This window comes from Oncorhynchus mykiss, chromosome 14 (assembly GCF_013265735.2).
Source record: "Oncorhynchus mykiss isolate Arlee chromosome 14, USDA_OmykA_1.1, whole genome shotgun sequence".
NCBI classification, from domain to species: Eukaryota; Metazoa; Chordata; class Actinopteri; order Salmoniformes; family Salmonidae; genus Oncorhynchus; species Oncorhynchus mykiss.
The window spans coordinates 13,013,537-13,032,313 of record NC_048578.1 but is presented as its reverse complement, the minus strand read 5'-3'; the positions used below and the strand labels follow the sequence as shown (position 1 = coordinate 13,032,313).

General features: G+C 46.2%; 1 protein-coding gene across 1 annotated transcript; it reads right to left on the bottom strand.

Annotated features, from left to right (window-relative positions):
* Nucleotides 1-4,320: 4,320 nt before the first annotated feature.
* On the bottom strand, nucleotides 4,321-16,985 carry clcf1 (cardiotrophin-like cytokine factor 1). Its single transcript, XM_036942972.1, has 3 exons — nucleotides 16,562-16,985; nucleotides 7,513-7,673; nucleotides 4,321-7,205 (listed from the first exon to the last, which is right to left on the bottom strand). Exons 1-3 carry the CDS (start codon nucleotides 16,572-16,574, stop codon nucleotides 5,841-5,843), a joined length of 1,539 nt encoding a protein of 512 aa, XP_036798867.1. The 5' UTR covers nucleotides 16,575-16,985; the 3' UTR covers nucleotides 4,321-5,840.
* Nucleotides 16,986-18,777: the final 1,792 nt, after the last annotated feature.

Below are 18,777 nucleotides of genomic sequence, written 5' to 3'. Positions count from 1 at the left end.
AGAGAGACCGAGGGGGGGGGGGGGGGGGGTCAGATTTGTACTTAGGAACGAGCATCTGTGTGTAAGGAGAGAGAAGGACAGAGAGACAGCGTTGCCTCTCAGTGCAAATAAAAATTCTTAACAAGAGGACTTATATGTCAACAACTCTGTAGGCCATAACTCTTCCATTAGGTCACAGACTGCCACTCATCTGGACAGGGCTTTCCCAGACTGCTACAGGGAGCCTTAGGGAATGGAACTGAATACAGACTGCTACAGGGAGCCTTAGGGAATGGAACTTAATACAGACTGCCACAGGGAGCCTTAGGGAATGGAACTTAATACAGACTGCTACAGGGAGCCTTAGGGAATGGAACTTAATACAGACTACTACAGGGAGCCTTAGGGAATGGAACTTAATACAGACTGCCACAGGGAGCCTTAGGGAATGGAACTTAATACAGACTGCTACAGGGAGCCTTAAGGAATGGAACTTAATACAGACTGCCACAGGGAGCCTTAGGGAATGGAACTTAATACAGACTGCCACAGGGAGCCTTAGGGAATGGAACTTAATACAGACTACTACAGGGAGCCTTAAGGAATGGAACTTAATACAGACTGCTACAGGGAGCCTTAGGGAATGGAACTTAATACAGACTGCTACAGGGAGCCTTAGGGAATGGAACTTAATACAGACTGCTACAGGGAGCCTTAGGGAATGGAACTTAATACAGACTGCTACAGGGAGCCTTAGGGAATGGAACTTTAAAATAAATAACAAAAAAAATGCCACTGGTCAGACGAACCATTGGGTAACACTCACCAGTTACATCATCCATCTACTCCATACAGAGGAAATACCGAGAGAAATATTGAGGCTGTGTGAGTGTTTGTTGCAGGAGAGAGAGTGTAGAAATGGCATAGTTGTGAAGGGGGAGCCTCGTTCATACCCACTTATGACACATGCGCCTAGGATGATTCACACGAGTGGGGCGCATACAAGCCACACAGGGTCAAACACATGCACGTGTGCACGCACACATGCACAAACACACACGCTGGCACAAAGCGGTCTTTGTTGACCACTGGTGGCGGCCCCTTTGATGTCTTTTACCAAATGTAAAAAACACACTGCGCTGTGTGTGTGTGCTGTCTCAGAGTTAACCCTTTCACTCATAGTTACTGAGTCAGAGCGTGTATGACCATGTGTCAGCATTTACAAGCAACCAAGGATAAGTCACTTCCTACTGAACCATTACAGCTCCCTTTCCCTCTCTCTCTCTGGTTGGGTTGGGAGTTTGAATGTCAGTGTGTGTGTGTGTGTGTATATGTGTGTGTCAAATACAATTTTATTTGTCACATGCTTCGTAAACAACAATTGTAAACTTAAAAGGGAAATGTTTACTTACGGGCCTTTCCCAACAATGCAGAGAGAAAGAAAACAGAGAAATAGTAGAAAAGTAACACGTAATAATAATACAAGTAATAATAGATCATAATTAGGTAATAAGTAATAATAGATACACAATAACTAACGTTAACATGGCTATATACACCGGTACCAGTTGATGTGCAGGTGTACGAGGTAATTGAGGTAGATACATATAACTAGGAATATAGTGACAGATAGTAAACACTAGCAGCAGTGTATGTGAGGAGTCAAAAACGGTCAATGCAGATAATTAAATAAACTCTTAACTTCACAGATCTTCATTGTAAAGGGTTTAAACTGTTTCCCATGCTTGTTCAATGAACCATAAACTATTCATGAACATGCACCTGTGGAACGGTCGTTAAGACACTAACAGCTTACAGACGGTAGGCAATTAAGGTCACAGTTATGAAAACTTAGGACACTAAAGAGGCCTTTCTACTGACTCTGAAAAACACCAAAAGAAAGATGCCCAGGGTCCCTGCTCATCTGTGTGAACGTGCCTTAGGCATGCTGCAAGGAGGCATGAGGACTGCAGATGTGGCCAGGGCAATAAATTGCAATGTCCGTACTGTGAGACGCCCAAGACAGCGCCACAGGGAGACAGGACGAACAGTTGATCATCCTCGCAGTGGCAGACCATGTGTAACAGCACATGCACAGGATCAGTACATCCGAACATCACACCTGTGGGACAGGTACAGGATGGCAACAACTGCCTGAGTTACACCAGGAACACACAATCCCTCCATCAGTGGTCAGACTGTCCACAATAGGATGAGAGAGGCTGGACTGAGGGCTTGTAGGCCTGTTGTAAGGCAGGTCCTTACCAGACATCACCGGCAGCAACGTCGCCTATGGGCACAAACCCACCGTCCTGGACCAGACAGGACTGGAAAAAGTGCTCTTCAGTAACGAGTCGCGGTTTTGTCTCACCAGGGGTGATGGTCGGATTCGCGTTTATCGTCGAAGTAACGAGCGTTACACCGAGGCCTGTACTCTGGAGCGGGATCGATTTGGAAGTGGAGGGTCCGTCATGGTCTGGGGCAGTGTGTCACAGCATCATCGGACTGAGCTGGTTGTCATTGCAGGCAATCTCAACGCTGTAAGTTACAGGGAAGACATCTTCCTCCCTCATGTGGTACTCTTCCTGCAGGCTGATCCTGACATGACCCTCCAGCATAACAATGCCACCAGCCATACTGCTCATTCTGTGCGTGATTTCCTGCAAGACAGGAATGTCAGTGTTCTGCCATGGCCAGCAAAGAGCCTGGATCTCTCCCGGTGAGGGCTAGGGCCATTCCCCCCCCCAGAAATGTCCGGGAACTTGCAGGTGCCTTGGTGGAAGAGTGGGGTAACATCTCACAGCAAGAACGGGCAAATCTGGTGCAGTCCATGAAGAGGAGATGCACTGTAGTACTTAATGCAGCTGGTGCAAATACACCAGATACTGACTGTTACTTTTGATTTTGACCCCCCCCCCCCCCCCCCCCCTTTGTTCTGGGACACATTATTCCATTTCTGTTTGTCACATGTCTGTGGAACTTGTTCAGTTTAGCAGAGAGTAGCAGAGATAACAGTCTATGACTGGGGTGGCTGGAGTCTTTGACAATTTTTAGGATCTTCCTCTGACACTGCTTGGTATAGAGGTCCTGAATGGCAGGGAGTTTGGCCCCAGTGATGTACTGGGCAGTACCCACTACCCTTGCAGTCAGATACCAAGCAGCTGTACAAAATGGTGATGCAGCCAGTCAAGATGCTCTCAATGGTGCAGCTGTATATCTTTTTGAGGATCTGAGGGCTCATGACAAATGTTTTCAGCCTCCTGAGGGGGAAGCGGTGTTGTAGTGTCCTCTTCATGACACTGTGTTGGCGTGTGTGGAACATGATAATTCCTTAGTGATGTGGACACAGAGGAACTTGAAGCTCTCGACCTGCTCCACTATGGCCCTGTCGATATGAATGGGGGCATGCTTGGCCCTCCGTTTTCCGTAGTTCACGATCAGCTCCTTTGTCTTGCTGACGTTGAGGGAGAGGTTGTTGTTCTGGCACCACACTGCCAGGTCTCTGACCTCCTCCCTATAGGCTGTCTCATCGTCGTCAGTGATCAGGCCTACCCCCATCATGTCATCGGAAAACTTAATAATGGTGTTGGAGTCGTGCGTGGCCATGCATTCGTGGATGAACAGGGAGTGCAGGAGGTGACTAAGCACGCACCCCTGAGGGGCCCCCGTGTTGAGGGTCAGTGTGGTGGATGTATTGTTGCCTACCCTCACCACCTGGGGGCTTCGCATCAGTCCAGGATCCAGTTACAGAGGGAGGCATTCAGTCCCAGTGTCCTTAGCTTACTGGTGTAGCTTGGAGGGCACCATGGTGTTGAACGCTGAGCTGTAGTCAATGAACAGCATTCTCACATAGGTGTTCTTCTTGCCCAGATGGGAATGGAATAGAGAGAGCAATATGAAGTGCAAATGAGTCATCAGTAGATCTGTTCCCGGCGGAACGCCGAATTTGAGTGTGTCCAGGGTGTCTGGGATGATGGTGTGGCTGTGACCTCCAGGTTTGTTAGTAACTCTCACTCAGATGTCCATAACATGTCCATAACAAGCCATGGCAAAATAGGTAGAATTGCAGGACATTTTTTTATAAAATATAAAAAGTTTATTTCCGCCCATGGAGAAATATTGCAGGAAATGAACCTGAAAATGTACATTTCTCTGTCAAGAGGGGGGACACTAAAAGGGCCCCCAAAAGGCTAGAGCCGGCCCTGTGTATCTGTGTGTGTAGTGGGTAGGGAAATTGTTGTGCACAGTGTAGGTGTGTAGCTGAGGTGAAGAGTGGGACCTTCATTGATCCCTTAATTTCCAGCCTGAGGGAAAACGAGAGAGGGGGGGGGGGGGGGGGGGGGAGATAGAGAGTGAGAAACTGTGTGAGGGAAATGGAAGAGAGAGTTAAAGAGAGAGAGAGCAACGGAAAGAAACAGAGGGGGTGAAGGTGGACGTGTTTACGGGTTGTGTTTGTACCTGTGTGTTTACGCTCCCAAGCTCTGTCTGTTACGAGGCAGGTTCGAGGGATATTTTTGGGAAGGCGAGATGCGTGAGATAATAGGATGGAGAACAGAAAGGGAGTAGTGAGGGATGGGGGGGAAGGGGAGAGATGAAAGGAAAAGAGACATCGTAAATTTTGTCAAGACAGACAAATAAAACTTTCATTCCCCTCTTGTTTGTGATGAATGTGAGTCGCTCTTTGTTTTGGGAAACGCACCCCCTTCCACATCTTTCAGTTGTACCCCTCACCCAAACCAACACAGTCAAAGCCATAACGTTCAAAAACAACCTCACTCCCCAAACACCCCTCCCTAAATGACCAATAGCATTCATCTCAGTACAACAACTCATATTTGATTCTCTTCCATCTCCAACATGACGTAGGACAGTATTCACACGAGAAAATAAATACAACATCTTGTTCAATAAATATCACAGCTATAATCTAATCTTAAACTCTATACATACACACTGTTGGACATTACTGTACAGGTCCTTGTGTAATGACACAAGGCAGTTGATAGAAAACCCCACTATGCCAAGCTTAGGGGCTTTTGTGTTGCATTTGGATGAAACAAGCGGAGGGAAAAGCTGAGATGCCCATTCCAAAGCTAAAAGTGTCAACAACTCACTGTAAAAACAGTTGGCCAAATCACAAATGACTGGTACGCCTGGAAATGGGTCTGTACTGTGTGTGTCCGGTGGGTGTCTATGCAGTGTTTACTGTAAGTGTCTGCAGATTTCTGATTACTCAGCAACCCCCACCGCCCAGACTCCAACTGTCAGCCCCTGACTCAGACACCCCCTTTCTCCCACTCACTCTCTTTCTACCCTCTCTCCATCCTGCCATTTCTCCTTCCTCTTCTTCCCTCTGTCTCTCTCCATTCATAACTCTCTCTTCCTCCCTAGGCGAAGATGAATGTCTAGTGATTCACTGCTGTTCTGAATCAGCTCTCAGTCAATGACATGACTGTCTATCTGCTTGATCACCACCTTTATGTCCAGTATGTGAGGCGTTACAACCAGTAAATAAGTTCCAACGGCAGATCAATGACCTGCTAGGTCATGATGTCATGTCATTGGTGACAGTGCTGATATTGTCCACAGACTGAGAGACAGACAATTGATTATTTCCCATCCCCAGATGTGCCAATGTGTGCTCAGGCTGATGGCAGGCCAGAAAGCCACTTTTCTGTGGTTCAGCGCTAGGTAGGTATTCCAACACTGTCTGTGTGAAAATGTGTGTGTGTTTGTGCCCACTCTCAGGTTCTATGTGTGAGTATGTCTCTGTGTGTGTTCTCTCAGTTTCTCAGACTGTGTGTGTGTGTGTGTGAGAGAGAGAGAGAGACAGTGTGTGTCCTCCCTCCTCTATCAGTCTGTCAGACTCGGAGTCTCTTCTTGAGGCGGTTGAAGTCCTTGGCGGAGCGCCATAGCCAGCTCTGCAGTTCCCTCAGTACCCAGAAGCCCTCAACCTTTCTGGAGAAGTCGTTCAGCGCCGGGTGCACCGCCAGCAGTGGGGAGGAGGACAGAAGAGGTGGCAGGGGAGGGGGCGGCAGCAAGGGGGTGCCCCTCCTCAATGACAGGGGAACTGGTTCTGACAACAGGGTGTGTCCCTCCCCTGGCCCTGTGCCAAACGGGTAGAAGAGGGAGAGGGGTGAGAGGGGGGGGTGGAGAGAGGGGGAGAATAAGGAGCGAGGGGATCGGCGCTGGGGATGGAAGGATGAAGAAGAGGAGAGGAGGGATGCAGACTCTCGGATGATGTATTGTTCCTCCTCTGTCGCCCTGTTTTCTGAATCCCCCCCGGCTCTGTCCTTATTTTGGGGGTGATAGTTGAAGTTGTAGCTGTAGAGGTTGTTGTTGTTGTTGTTATTGTTGTTTAGGAGTTGTTGTTGGGGGAAGGTTTGTCTGTCTGAAAAGGACAGAATGACTCTGGCGTCAGAGTCCAGTGGACCCTGCTTAACTGTTCTCTCTCCTTCCTCTGAAACACTCAGCAGCCTCCTCCCCCTTCTGTCCTTCCCTCCCTTTCTCTCCAACTCTTCCTCCTCTTCCCTGTCTTCAGTGGCCCCCTCCCAATCTTCTGCCTCTCTCTTCCTCCCTTTCCTCCCGCGCTCCCCTCTCTCCTCCTGCCTCGACCCCACGCTCCTAACCACAGCCCTAGTTACCTCCGCTCTCCTACCCTCCCTCCCCCTCCCTCTATCTTTCTCTCTCTCCCTCTTTCTCTCTGTCATTTCTCTCCTGGTGCTCTCCTCCTTTTCTCCTCTCACTGCCCCTCTGGTGGTCCCAGTACCCCTCTGATCACCAAGAGGATGCGTCATTAGCCCCACCTCCGCCCCCACCCCTGCCTTATAGAGACCCCGACTCATCAGTGGAGATGGTCTGCGCCCCATTGCCTCTCTGTCGCCCCCCGTGTCTCTCTGCGGGTACTGCGCCTCGATCCCAGCAGGAGGCAGGGCATACCCCTGAGTGTTCATGAGGCTTGATATAGACCCCAACAGACTGTCCAGGCCTGTAGAGAAGTGCAGCAGGGAGCTCTGGAGGTAGGGACAGAGGGTGGAGCGGGCCAACTCCCTCACCGCTCCCAGCAGGACAGAGTAAGCCCTATGGTTCTGGGTCAGCCTGGCACGGTTCTCCAATCCCCGCCACAGCTCCAGACGGGTGGCGGCGCTGGGCAGGGACAGGGTTGTGCTGTTGGGACGTGGAGGGGAGAAGTCTGGATCACTGAACGGAGGGCCCAGGTAGGATAGCTAAGGGAGGGAAGAGGGGAGGAGATGGAGGAAGAGCAGAGCATGGAAAGAGGGAGAGAAGAAATATTTCATCCAACATGTGAATTCAGACAGGGATTGGTTATGCTCAAACACAAGTCTGGGTGCCAGTCTGTTTCTGTGTTAGCAAACTCCCCATAGCAAAGACCAACGGGTTGGCTGGAGCAGAAACAGAATGGAACCAGGCTTCTCAAATATGTGGTGAATTCAAACACTTGTGGAAAGAAACATTGACATGCTCCAACATAAGTGCTTCAACACAGCATATGTATAACAGTACAGTACTCACATAGGTGTCCTTTATCTCTCTCAGCTGATGCTCCAGGTACTTGGTCAGCTCATACGTCCTCTCAATCGAAGTTCTCTCATTAGACAGGCTGATGTAGGGCTCTGGGACCTGGACCGATGCCACGGCTGCAGACAATAGCAGTGTGAGCTGGATGTGATGGACTGGGGGAGAAAGCAATCAAAGGAAAGATCAGTATTTGTTGAAGATTAAAACTACACAAGGCTGTTTATTTCTTTGTCTCTATGGTGATGGTTTTGTTTGAATGTATTGGCAAATCTAAGTAATCTAACTGGCAATAAAACCTCTCGGTTTCAATCCAATTCTAGAGGTTCTGGCTGTCAAATGTTTCCTTTGGTCTCAAATAAAACTTCACTCAAAGCTTCAAAGAGTCAGACGAATGGTCTCACTGCTGTTCAATCCACTCCTCTCTGACACACACACACACACACACACACACACACACACACACACACACACACACACACACACACACACACACACAGCAGAGGTATATATCTGGCTTACTTTATTGTCATCAACATGTTTATTTGTGTGCGTTTGTTTTGAATGCATAACTTTGTCTCTTATTTGCCTTAATTTGCTTGTGTTTATGTTGGTGTTGTATAAGTGTTTACGTTGGTATGCGAATGCTTGTGAATTTGCGTACATATACGTGCATGATTTTGTTGTTTGTATTTGAAATGCTGCACATCGGTGTGGATACATTGGTGTGCATGTGTGTGTTTAAGGTTAAGCGTGTGTGCCTGTTTACATGAGTTTATGCATACGTTGACCCTTTTTAAGGCCCTCTCTTCCAGCTTCACACAGGGAAAATGGTGGCCAAATGATCTATGTCAATGGTAGAGAGCTCAGTGCCTATCCACTTCCCTGTCCCATAGGGCCAATGAGAGACACAGAACACACAGAAAATCATTTTCCCCTGTCTGTCTGTCCCCCAGGACTGAGCTGTCATAACTTCCCAAATGCTCTCCTTTTATGCATCCTTTAATCTCTATCTCCCCCTTTCTCCATCTTGTTGCCACACACACACACATCTGTTATCTCTCTCCTATTCTCCTTTGCCCTTTGCTTTCCAAGAACCGTTTCATCCTCACTATACTCTCTTTTTTTTCCATTCCTCCACCACGCTTATATTCATGGTCCCGGTCTCTCTCGGTCTTCCAGGCTGACAGGCAGACAGGGCAAGGGTCTGTGTAATTATGAGTTTTAAACATGTTGCTGTTCACCAGGTGTGAAATATGTTCTGTACAGGATGTGACCATCTCTCTGTTCCCCCATCCATCCACCCCCTTCTTTCTCTCTCTATCCAATCCATCTCTCTCCTTTCTCTCTTTCAACTCCTCCTCCACTTATTCTCTCCTGTCTTTCTTACTCCTGCAATATCCCTCGATGTTTCTCATTTCCTCTCTTCCTTTCAGTCCCTCCATCTATTTGTAGAAAGTTTTCAGGTTGTTGATTGTTTTCCCCATTTCCTCTCCTTCTCCTCCTTTACCCCCCCCCTCACCTTTTCCTCCTTTACCCCCCCTCTCCTTCTCCTCCTTTACCCCCCCTCTCCTTCTCCTCCTTTACCCCCGCCCCCTCTCCTTCTCCTCCTTTACCTCTCCTTCTCCTCCTTTACCCCCCTCTCCTTCTCCTCCTTTACCCCCCTCTCCTTCTCCTCCTTTACCCCCCTCTCCTTCTCCTCCTTTACCCCCCCTCCTTCTCCTCCTTTACCCCCCCTCTCCTTCTCCTCCTTTACCCCCTCTCCTTCTCCTCCTTTACCCCCCCTCTTTCTCCTCCTTTACCCCCCTCTCCTTCTCCTCCTTTACCCCCCCTCACCTTTTCCTCCTTTACCCCCCCTCTCCTTCTCCTCCTTTACCCCCCTCTTTCTCCTCCTTTACCCCCTCTCCTTCTCCTCCTTTACCCCCCCTCTCCTTCTCCTCCTTTACCCCCCCTCTCCTTCTCCTCCTTTACCCCCCTCTCCTTCTCCTCCTTTACCCCCCTCCTTCTCCTCCTTTACCCCCCTCTCTTTCTCCTCCTTTACCCCCCCTCCTTCTCCTCCTTTACCCCCCTCTCCTTCTCCTCCTTTACCCCCCCCCCCCTCTCTTTCTTCTCGTCTTTAGAAGTGTTCTGTTTTTCGCCCCAGGCCAAAATAACAGCAGCTTATTAACCCTGATTAGTGCTCTCTCTCTCTCTATCACTCCCTCATTCTTCCCTCCATCAGTTTGCCCCCAGGGAGTGAAAGACTTAAGTGGAGCTCTTGAACAACTCACAAACATTTATGCAGACACCTTGTTCTGCTCAGGACTAACCAAACATGTCAGGACTTTGTCCACTATAGAACCCATTTCTCAACGTCATCACTTTCAACATATTACTCCTTAACACACCTCAACACCTTTCATCTGAATCAGTTTAACAGTTATAGCAAAAACATGTCAACTCCTTTCAATCACAAAAGCTCAATGCCCGACACACCTTAATATTTAGAACGAATGGCAACAGCTCAACAACTCTCCCTTGGAACATCGAAGAATACTGCAGAGAACGATAACTAATCTAGGTAACCTCCTAACACACACCTGGGACACTTCACATTGCATGTGTTTTAATGCAAAACACAACGCAGTCTGGCAGAATGCCGTTTTGATGCACAAGCGTCTTCTGTAGAATGAGACAGTTTTACTGTGGACGGTAAATGTTACGATAACGTAAAGCCCAAACCCTCAGTCTTCTGAGCAGGGAGCAGGGAGCAGTACCTGGCACTAAGAACAAACTCCACAGGCCAGGTTGAAGCCAGAACATTCTCACAGGCATGATCACATTACAACAGAGGTTCCCCGTGACCTGTGTGTGTGTGCCTGCATATGTGTGTGTGTGTGTGTGCCTGCATATGTGTGTGTGTGCCTATACACACAGTTCTCCATTCTCTAAACCATGTTTGATTATCTATGTTAATCTATGGTTTGATTGCAGATGTAAATGTCAAACTTTGCACAATATTATGGCTGCCAGCTGTAGGACAATGTTCATGGTGCTTGATTTGAGGTTAAGAGTCTGTGGTCAGTCAAGGTTGAACATTGGGGTTAGGGTTCAAAGTTTATGTCAGGGCACAGGCTGGTCTCGGGGCTGGGGTACAGATTCTACAGACTACAGAAGACTTGCTATCAGCTACCATCATGTCCAAAATGATTAGCACCCTTGATAAAGATTAGCAAAAAAAGACTGTAAAATAAATAATATAAACACATATTGTATGCTAAGTGGGTTTTTGATTTTATACTAATAGAGTTGCTCAGAGACTATTTTATTTAACTAATAAAACAAATCTAAAAACGATAAGGTTGTAAATGACTGGCAGCCTGTTTTCAGTACTCCAGCAGCCTCACATTGCGAGGATATTGACATATTGAGCCTTTTTTAAATGTTTTTTGAGTCGGAGAACACATTGGGAGGGGTCTTAGACCATTTCTCCATACAGAATTTTTACAGATCTTTGATATCCTTCATCTCTGCTTATGGACTGCCCTCTTCAATTCAAACCACAAGTTTTCAATGGGTTCAAGTCTGGAGACTGTTGATTTTGTGGTCAATTAACCATTTATTTGTGTATTTTGTGTTTGGGGTTATTGTCTTGATGGAAGATCCCCTTGCCTCCTAGCTGAGGGAGCCAGGTTTTGGGCTAAAATTTATTTCTTAAAGTTGATGATGCAGTTGACCTTAACAAGGGCCCCAGGACCAGTGGAAGCAAAATAGCCCCATAACATCAACAATCCATATTTTACAGTGGGTATGAGCTGCTATTCTGTATATGCTTCTGTTTTTCAATGACAAACCCACCACTCGTGTGCGTGGCCAAAGAACTCTATTTTCATGTCTTCTGACCATAATCCTGCTCGGAGTTTGCTAAACGGCATTGGCACTTGGATTGGAAGCGGTGCTACATTCTACATTATAAACTGGGTGGTTCGAGCCCAGAATGCTGATTGGCTGAAAGCCGTGGTATATGAGACCGTATACCCTGGGTATGACAAAACATTTATTTTTACTGTTCTAATTACATTGGTAACCAGTTTATAATAGCAATGGGGCACCTCAGGGATTTGGCCAATATACCACGGCTAAGGGCACTCCACATTATAAACTGTCCAGGCACTCCACGTTGCACATAATTTTATTTATTTTTTACCTTTATTTAACTAGGCAAGTTGGTTAAGAACAAATTCTTATTTTCAAAGACGGCTTAGGAACAGTGGGTTAACTGCCTGTTCAGGAGCAGAACGACAGATATGTACCTTGTCAGCTCGGGGATAGGAACTTGCAACCTTCCGGTTACTAGTCCAACGCTCTAACCACTAGGATATTTCACCATAAAGTAAGGCAGCTTTGTGCACACTCAGTAGCCTGGCTGGACAGTAACACGCGTATAGGCCGGGGGGGGGGGGGGGGGTGTCAGGGTCGATGTTGTGTGTCTGTGTACAGTTAGAGCACAGATTTATGTACTCAATCAAATGTGCATTCCTTCACTAACTCAACACACACACACACACACGTGCATACATGCACACACACACGCACATATGCACACACACACAAGGACCAATGTGCCAATCTTTTGAAACACACTTACATGTGCTTAAGCATATGCACACACACACACACACTCACACTCACACTCACACTCTCTCCATCTCTTATCCCTAGAGATATCTTCTTGGAGTTCATATTGAAATTCAAATTGATCTACTTGGCATGGAACGGACCCTGGATTGCCAAAGAACATCAATGACAGAAAACCAAAGGGGAGATAGAGAGGCATAAAACATACAATACAATTGAATGATTACAACAAAACCCTCTCTGTGCTACTTCCAACAAACTCAACGTTCACTCTTTTTATTTTTGTGTTTCTCTCTTTGATTTAATTATCTTCCTCTCCCCATTTGTTTATTCCCTCTCCTTCCCAGAGAAATCTGTCTTTAATTCTTTCTTACTTTCTGTTGATTTTATTACACACTTCGTCCTCTCTGCTTTCCATCCACCGCTAATGATCCATATTAGCTCTCTCCATATCCCTTTCTTTCTCTTCTTCGATGTTCACCTTTTGGTCTCTCTCTTTCTTCCCCTCTCTAATTAGCACACCTCATCCCCTTCATCTACTATACCTCATTCCATTCTTCCTTCCTTTTTTCAGACATTCAGACTTAGGCAGAGCAGGGGAAGGTAAATGAGAAACCTAACTCCCTATCCAAACCCCCAGGTTACGCTTAAAAAAGAAATCTGCAACAACAAAAATACAAGAGCCTTCCATTCAATGTATCCGGTCTGTCTGCTTTAGAAAAACATTGAGAAGGAGAGAGGGAGAGAAAGGGGGGATGGGGGAGAACGTGAGAGACAGACAGACATAAAGAGAGGGATGTAGAGAGAAACACAGAGAGGAGGAGAAGGAGTAAAGGACTTGGATGAGAGAGAATAAGGGAAAGGCAGAGAGAGAGATGAAGTGAAGGGTCATGTTCATTTGGGAAAAATGTAAACAGCATGTGTAACTGTTCAAAGCGTGACCAACTCATTTTATATCATTCCCCCTCTCCCTCTCACGCTAACTCCTGTCAATAGGGAACCTGTACTGTATTAATCCTGCACCACCACTTTCTCCTTCTCTTACTCAATCCCCCTTTCTCTCACTCTTTCTACCTCAATGTCTCTCTCCCACTCTCTCACACACAAAGAGTCAAGGATGGCGCTGTATTCTTTCTCCTGTATTCTTCTGTCTCTCTGCTCTAGATCCAAGGGTGGGTTTGAACCCTTCAACAGAGTGGATGTGCTCTGCTTTCCACACGGACACAAACACTGTTATCTAAAACACACCGACACTAATTCAGCCTCACAGCCATAACATGCCGGTGTGTATGTGTCAGAGAGAAAAACACACAAACAGTCAGACAGACAGAAAGAAAGAAAGAAGTCAAAGGCAATATGGTCAGTCTGTTTGAACTTGGTTTATATTCTTTATATGCTCAAATCTGGGAAACTTGGTCATATTAAGTGGTTTAGTTATATAACTAATATTGGATCATTTGTATGGGGGGGGGCTGTTGTTTTAACCTTATTGCTTTATTGAAGACCACCTGAAAGCGTGGGAGAGAGGAGGGGAAAAAGACAGTGGGAGAGAGAGAGGCACGGGGATAGAGAGGCAGGGAGAGAGAGAGAAAGAGAGAGAGAGAGAGAGAAAGAGAGACAGAGGCAGGGAGCGAGAGAGAGGCAGGGAGAGAGAGAGAGAGAGGGACAGGGAGAGAGAAAGAGAGAGAGAGAGAGAGAGAGAGAGAGAGAGAGAGAGAGAGAAATAAAGAAAGAGAACAAGAGAGAGAGGGAGAGAGAGAGAGGCAGGGGGCGAGAGAGAGGCAGGGAGAGAGAGAGAGTCAGGGAGAGAGAGAGACATGGAGAGAGGAGGAAAAAAAGACAGTGGGAGAAAGAGAGGCAGGGAGAGAGAGGCAGGGAGAGAGAGAGAGGCAGGGAGAGAGTAAGAGAGAGAGAGAGAGTCAGGGAGAGAGAGAGAGAGAGAGGAGAGAGAGAGAGAGAGAGAGGCAGGGAGAGAGAGAGAGGCAGGGAGAGAGAGAGGCAGTGTGAGAGAGAGAGAGAGAGAGAGAGAGAGAGAGAGAGAGAGGCAGAGAGAGAGAGAGAAAGAGAGAGATAGAGAGAGGCAGGGAGAGAGAGAGAGAGAGGCAGGGAGAGAGAGAGAGAGGCAGGGAGAGAGAGGAAATCTTCAGCCTATTATTCTTTTGTTTTAGAGCTTATAAACTCAGATCTTCACTGTAAAGGGTTTAAACACCGTTTCCCATGCTTGTTCAATGAACCATACACAATTCATGAACATGCACCTGTGGAACAGTCGTTAAGACACTAACAGCTTACAGACGGTAGGCAATTAAGGTCACAGTTATGAAAACTTAGGACACTAAAGAGCCCTTTCTACTGACTCTGAAAAACACCAAAAGAAAGATGCCCAGGGTCCCTGCTCATCTGCGTGAATGTGCCTTAGGCATGCTGCAAGGAGGCATGAGGACTGCAGATGTGGCCAGGGCAATAAATTGCAATGTCCGTACTGTGAGACGTCTAAGACAGCACTACAGGGAGACAGGACGGACAACTGATCGGCCTCGCAGTGTAAGACCACGTGTAACACCTGCACAGGATCGGTACATCCGAACATCACACCTGTGGGACAGGTACAGGATGGCAACAACAACTGCCCGAGTTACACCAGGAATGCAGAATCCCTCCATCAGTGCTCAGACTGTCCGCAATAGCCTAAGACAGGGTGGACTGAGGGCTTGTAGGCCTGTTGTAAGGCAACAACGTCGCCTATGGGCACAAACCCACCGTCGCTGGACCAGACAGGACTGACAAAAAGTGCTCTTCACTGACGAGTCGCGTTTTTGTCTCACCAGGGGTGATGGTCGGATTCGTGTTTATCGTCGAAAGAATAGGCGTTACACGAGGCCTGTACTCTGGAGCGGGATCGATTTAGAGGTGGAGGGTCCGTCATGGTCTGGGGCGGTGTGTCACAGCATCACCGGACTGAGCTTGTTGTCATTGCTGGCAATCTCAACACTGTGCATTACAGGGAAGACATCCTCCTCCCTCATGTGTTATCCTTCCTGCAGGTTCATCCTGACATGACCCTCCAGCATGACAATGCCACCAGCCATACTACTCGTTCTGTGCGTGATTTCGTGCAAGACTGGAATATCAGCGTTCTGCCATGGCCAGCGAATAGCCCGGATCTCAATCCCATTGAGCACGTCTGGACCTGTTGGATCGGAGGGTGAGGGCTAGGGCCATTCCACCCAGAAATGTCCGGGAACTTGCAGGTGCCTTGGTGGAAGAGTGGGGTAACATCTCACAGCAAGATCGGGCAAATCTGGTGCAGTCCATGAGGAGGAGATGCACTGCAGTACTTAATGCAGCTGGTGGCCACACGAGATGCTGACTGTTACTGACTGACACATTATTCCATTTCTGTTAGTCACATGTCTGTGGAACTCGTTCAGTTTATGTCTCAGTTGTTGAATCTTGTTATGTTCATAGAAATATTTACACATGTTAAGTTTGCTGAAAATTAACGCAGTTGACAGTGAGAAGACGATTAGCATAATTTTGTCACACAATGTTTAACCTCCCTCTCTTTTACCCCCCCATTCACAGACATGGAACAGCAGCCGCATAGGCTGTCCCAAGGGGCAGGTGTATGTGTGTTCTCACACCCTGACTAACGTGAACAATGTACTTTCTCATATCAGTGCCAGCTAACTAGACAAGGGCTTTAGCTCCATCTTGCACCTCTCAACCGAAGCCATTTTTTACAATGAAGGAAACTTCCCATTCACACACACACACACCCACACTAGCGCTAATTTAAAAAAACATTTGTCATTTCCAAGCTTGTGAAAACTTACATTTAGATCAAATTGCCTCCTCAATGTCCTACACTGAAAAATCCCTTTTTTTAATAGAACAGGGAAATTCTCAAAGGGATTTTGGTTATGTTATAACATTTGATCTCAGTATTTGTTTATATTTTGAGTATCAATATATATGATATCTGCAGACAAAAGTTAAACTACTCTGTTTCTTCTGTATTCTCAGATAAATGTGCTTTACACATTTGTTATCTTTTAATATGTTATTACAATTGTCAATTGGGGAGGGATTTCTGCTATTATCTGAAAATATTCAGGATTCATATATTCATTGAAATTTACTTAGAAATTTGAGTTAGGTAGTAGAGAAAATGAAGTGCAATTTCACCTTAGTCATATTATTATCCAAAATACACAACATACTGGGAACTCCTACTGTGGAAATTTCAAAATGATCAAATAACAGAAATACCACTAGTGTGGTTTGTAAAATATTAATTTGTAAAAGCCATTGGTAAATCATTATTATCCTAATCACATGAATCATCATTATAATAAATAAATACATATTTTTACAAGACTGTTAATGTGGAAGATATTAAGCTTTGATCATTTTTACTGGGACTTACCTCCAAAATGCATTTTTATTTTTGGCAAATGACTTTATTTCCTTTCAGTTCACACTGATTAAATCAGCAAGGCTTTATCCAAAGACAACTTGCCAAATTGCGTAATGATGAATTCGTATCCTCTTTTGTTAGTTTAACCTATTCAACTTTCATTTCTCCTTGATTAATCCAATTTTAAATATATTATCTTGAAGAAAATACATTTCTGAATCCTAGGTACGTGGAATTCGCACCTTCTCTAATGAAAAATGTGTGAGTTGATAAAAAAAATATCGATAACACCGAATTCCATCGGTGGGTCCCTGTATATCCAAGCCGAGGTGTGCGCACCAAATCCGCCTGGCTGACGTTGACGGTCCGTAGACTTGACGGGCGTATGGTCTGTGTGACAGACTGACTGCGGATGGTTTTTGTAAGGAGGGAGAAAGTTTCTGTCCCCCTCCTATCCCTCTCTTCCTTTATTTCTTTATCCTCCTGGTGATTCACCAAGTTGACGCATAGGCTAAACTTGAAGGAGCCACCCCAGCTAGCACATAACGTTCTGAGAACCATGTTTCTTAGAGCTTGGTGAGAGTGTTGTGCTATGGTTATTTTGCATACAACCTCCCCACCATGTTCTGGGAATTCCGCAGGATACCCAGCTAGCACATAACGTTCTGAAAACCCTATTTTTCTTTTGTGGGAATTTCAGTACTTCAGCATAACGTTTCCTACAGGTTTCCTCATGGTTCAATTGAGCAACTCAAAGAAATATGTGGCGCAGTGGTCCAGAGACTCTGGGTTCACGCCCAGGCTCTGTCACAGCCGGCCGTGACCGGGAGGTCCGTGGGGCGATGCGCAATTGGCCTAGCATCGTCCGGGTTAGGGAGGGTTTGGGCGGTAGGAATATCCTTGTCTCATCGCGCACTAGCGACTCCTGAGGTGGGCCGGGCGCAGTGCATGGTGTTTCCTCCGACACATTGGTGCGGCTGGCTTCCTGGTGTTAAGAAGCAGTGCAGCTTGGTTGGGTGTGTTTCGGAGGACGCATGGCTTTCGACCTTTGTCTCTCCCGAGCCCGTACGGGAGTTGTAGCGATGAGACAAGACAGTAACTACTAACAATTGGATAACACGAAAAGGGGGTAAAACAAAAAATTATACTGAATGTAATTCAAATTGCAGTATGTTCCTGTTATAGAACATTAGCTCCAAAGTATCGTGGAGCTCCTGCACCTAAATATAAACACATATTTCTGAGTGCTAACGTTACTAGCAGCAGTAACAGTAAATCCAGGTATAATGGACACAGACATTGGCTATCACGATATCCTTCAAGTTATATTGGCCAATAAAGATTAGGCAAGTTAACAAAAATAAAGACATACTTTGAAAGAAACAATGACATTAATCCAATAAGTATTTCTGCTAAATATGCAGTTGTTGTAGATTGCTTGCTCATTCCATCCCCAAACACCATGCTAGATAGATCTAAGTGGGCCAGTTCATTTTGCATGACCCGGTGCACTTAGATGGGAAAGGGAGATACCTAGTCAGTTGCACAACTGAATGCATTTAACCCAACCCCTCTGAATCTGAGAGGTGCGGGGGGCTGCCATAATCGACATCCACGTCTGTGGCTCCCAGGGAACAGTGGGTTAACTGCCTTGCTCAGGGGCAAAACCACAGATTTTTACCTTGTCAGCTTGGGGATTCAATCCAGCAACCTTTTGGTTACTGGCCCAACACTCTAACCACTAGGTTACCTTAGTTTTTTATCATCTACTAGCAACATAACATGACAAAACTGTTTCGTAACTTTAGTACCTACTTGCCCGATTGGCCTACATCGCCGAAGCCAAGAGCAGGCTGTTCCTTTCTTGACATCAAAGCCGCAGTGTATATTTGGTATAGGAGTTTTTATAAATGTAATTCAAATTGCAAAAATAGAAGTGTATAATTTTTAAATATATATAAACTTTTGCATTAAGACCATTTAGATGGAATATAATCAATCTATGTTATCAGATTTGTGGACTATATATCGTGCAACCTTTCCTTTAAGTGTATTCAGGTGTGTTGGCCTCACCCATTAATTGCCCACACCTGATCTTAATGAGTGCTTGTTTCCTTTGAAATTGGGTCTGTTTGAATAGTCTAAAATGAACAGATTTCTATGAGTAAAAAAAACATGACATGCTAGCTCCATCCTGGTGGTGAAGTGGACTAACTCCATGTATA

Coding starts and splice junctions, on each gene's coding strand:
- clcf1 (XM_036942972.1), bottom strand. Junction 7,206..7,512: donor GAGAGATAAAGGACACCTAT/GTGAGTACTGTA, acceptor TCCCTCCCTTAG/CTATCCTACCTGGGCCCTCC.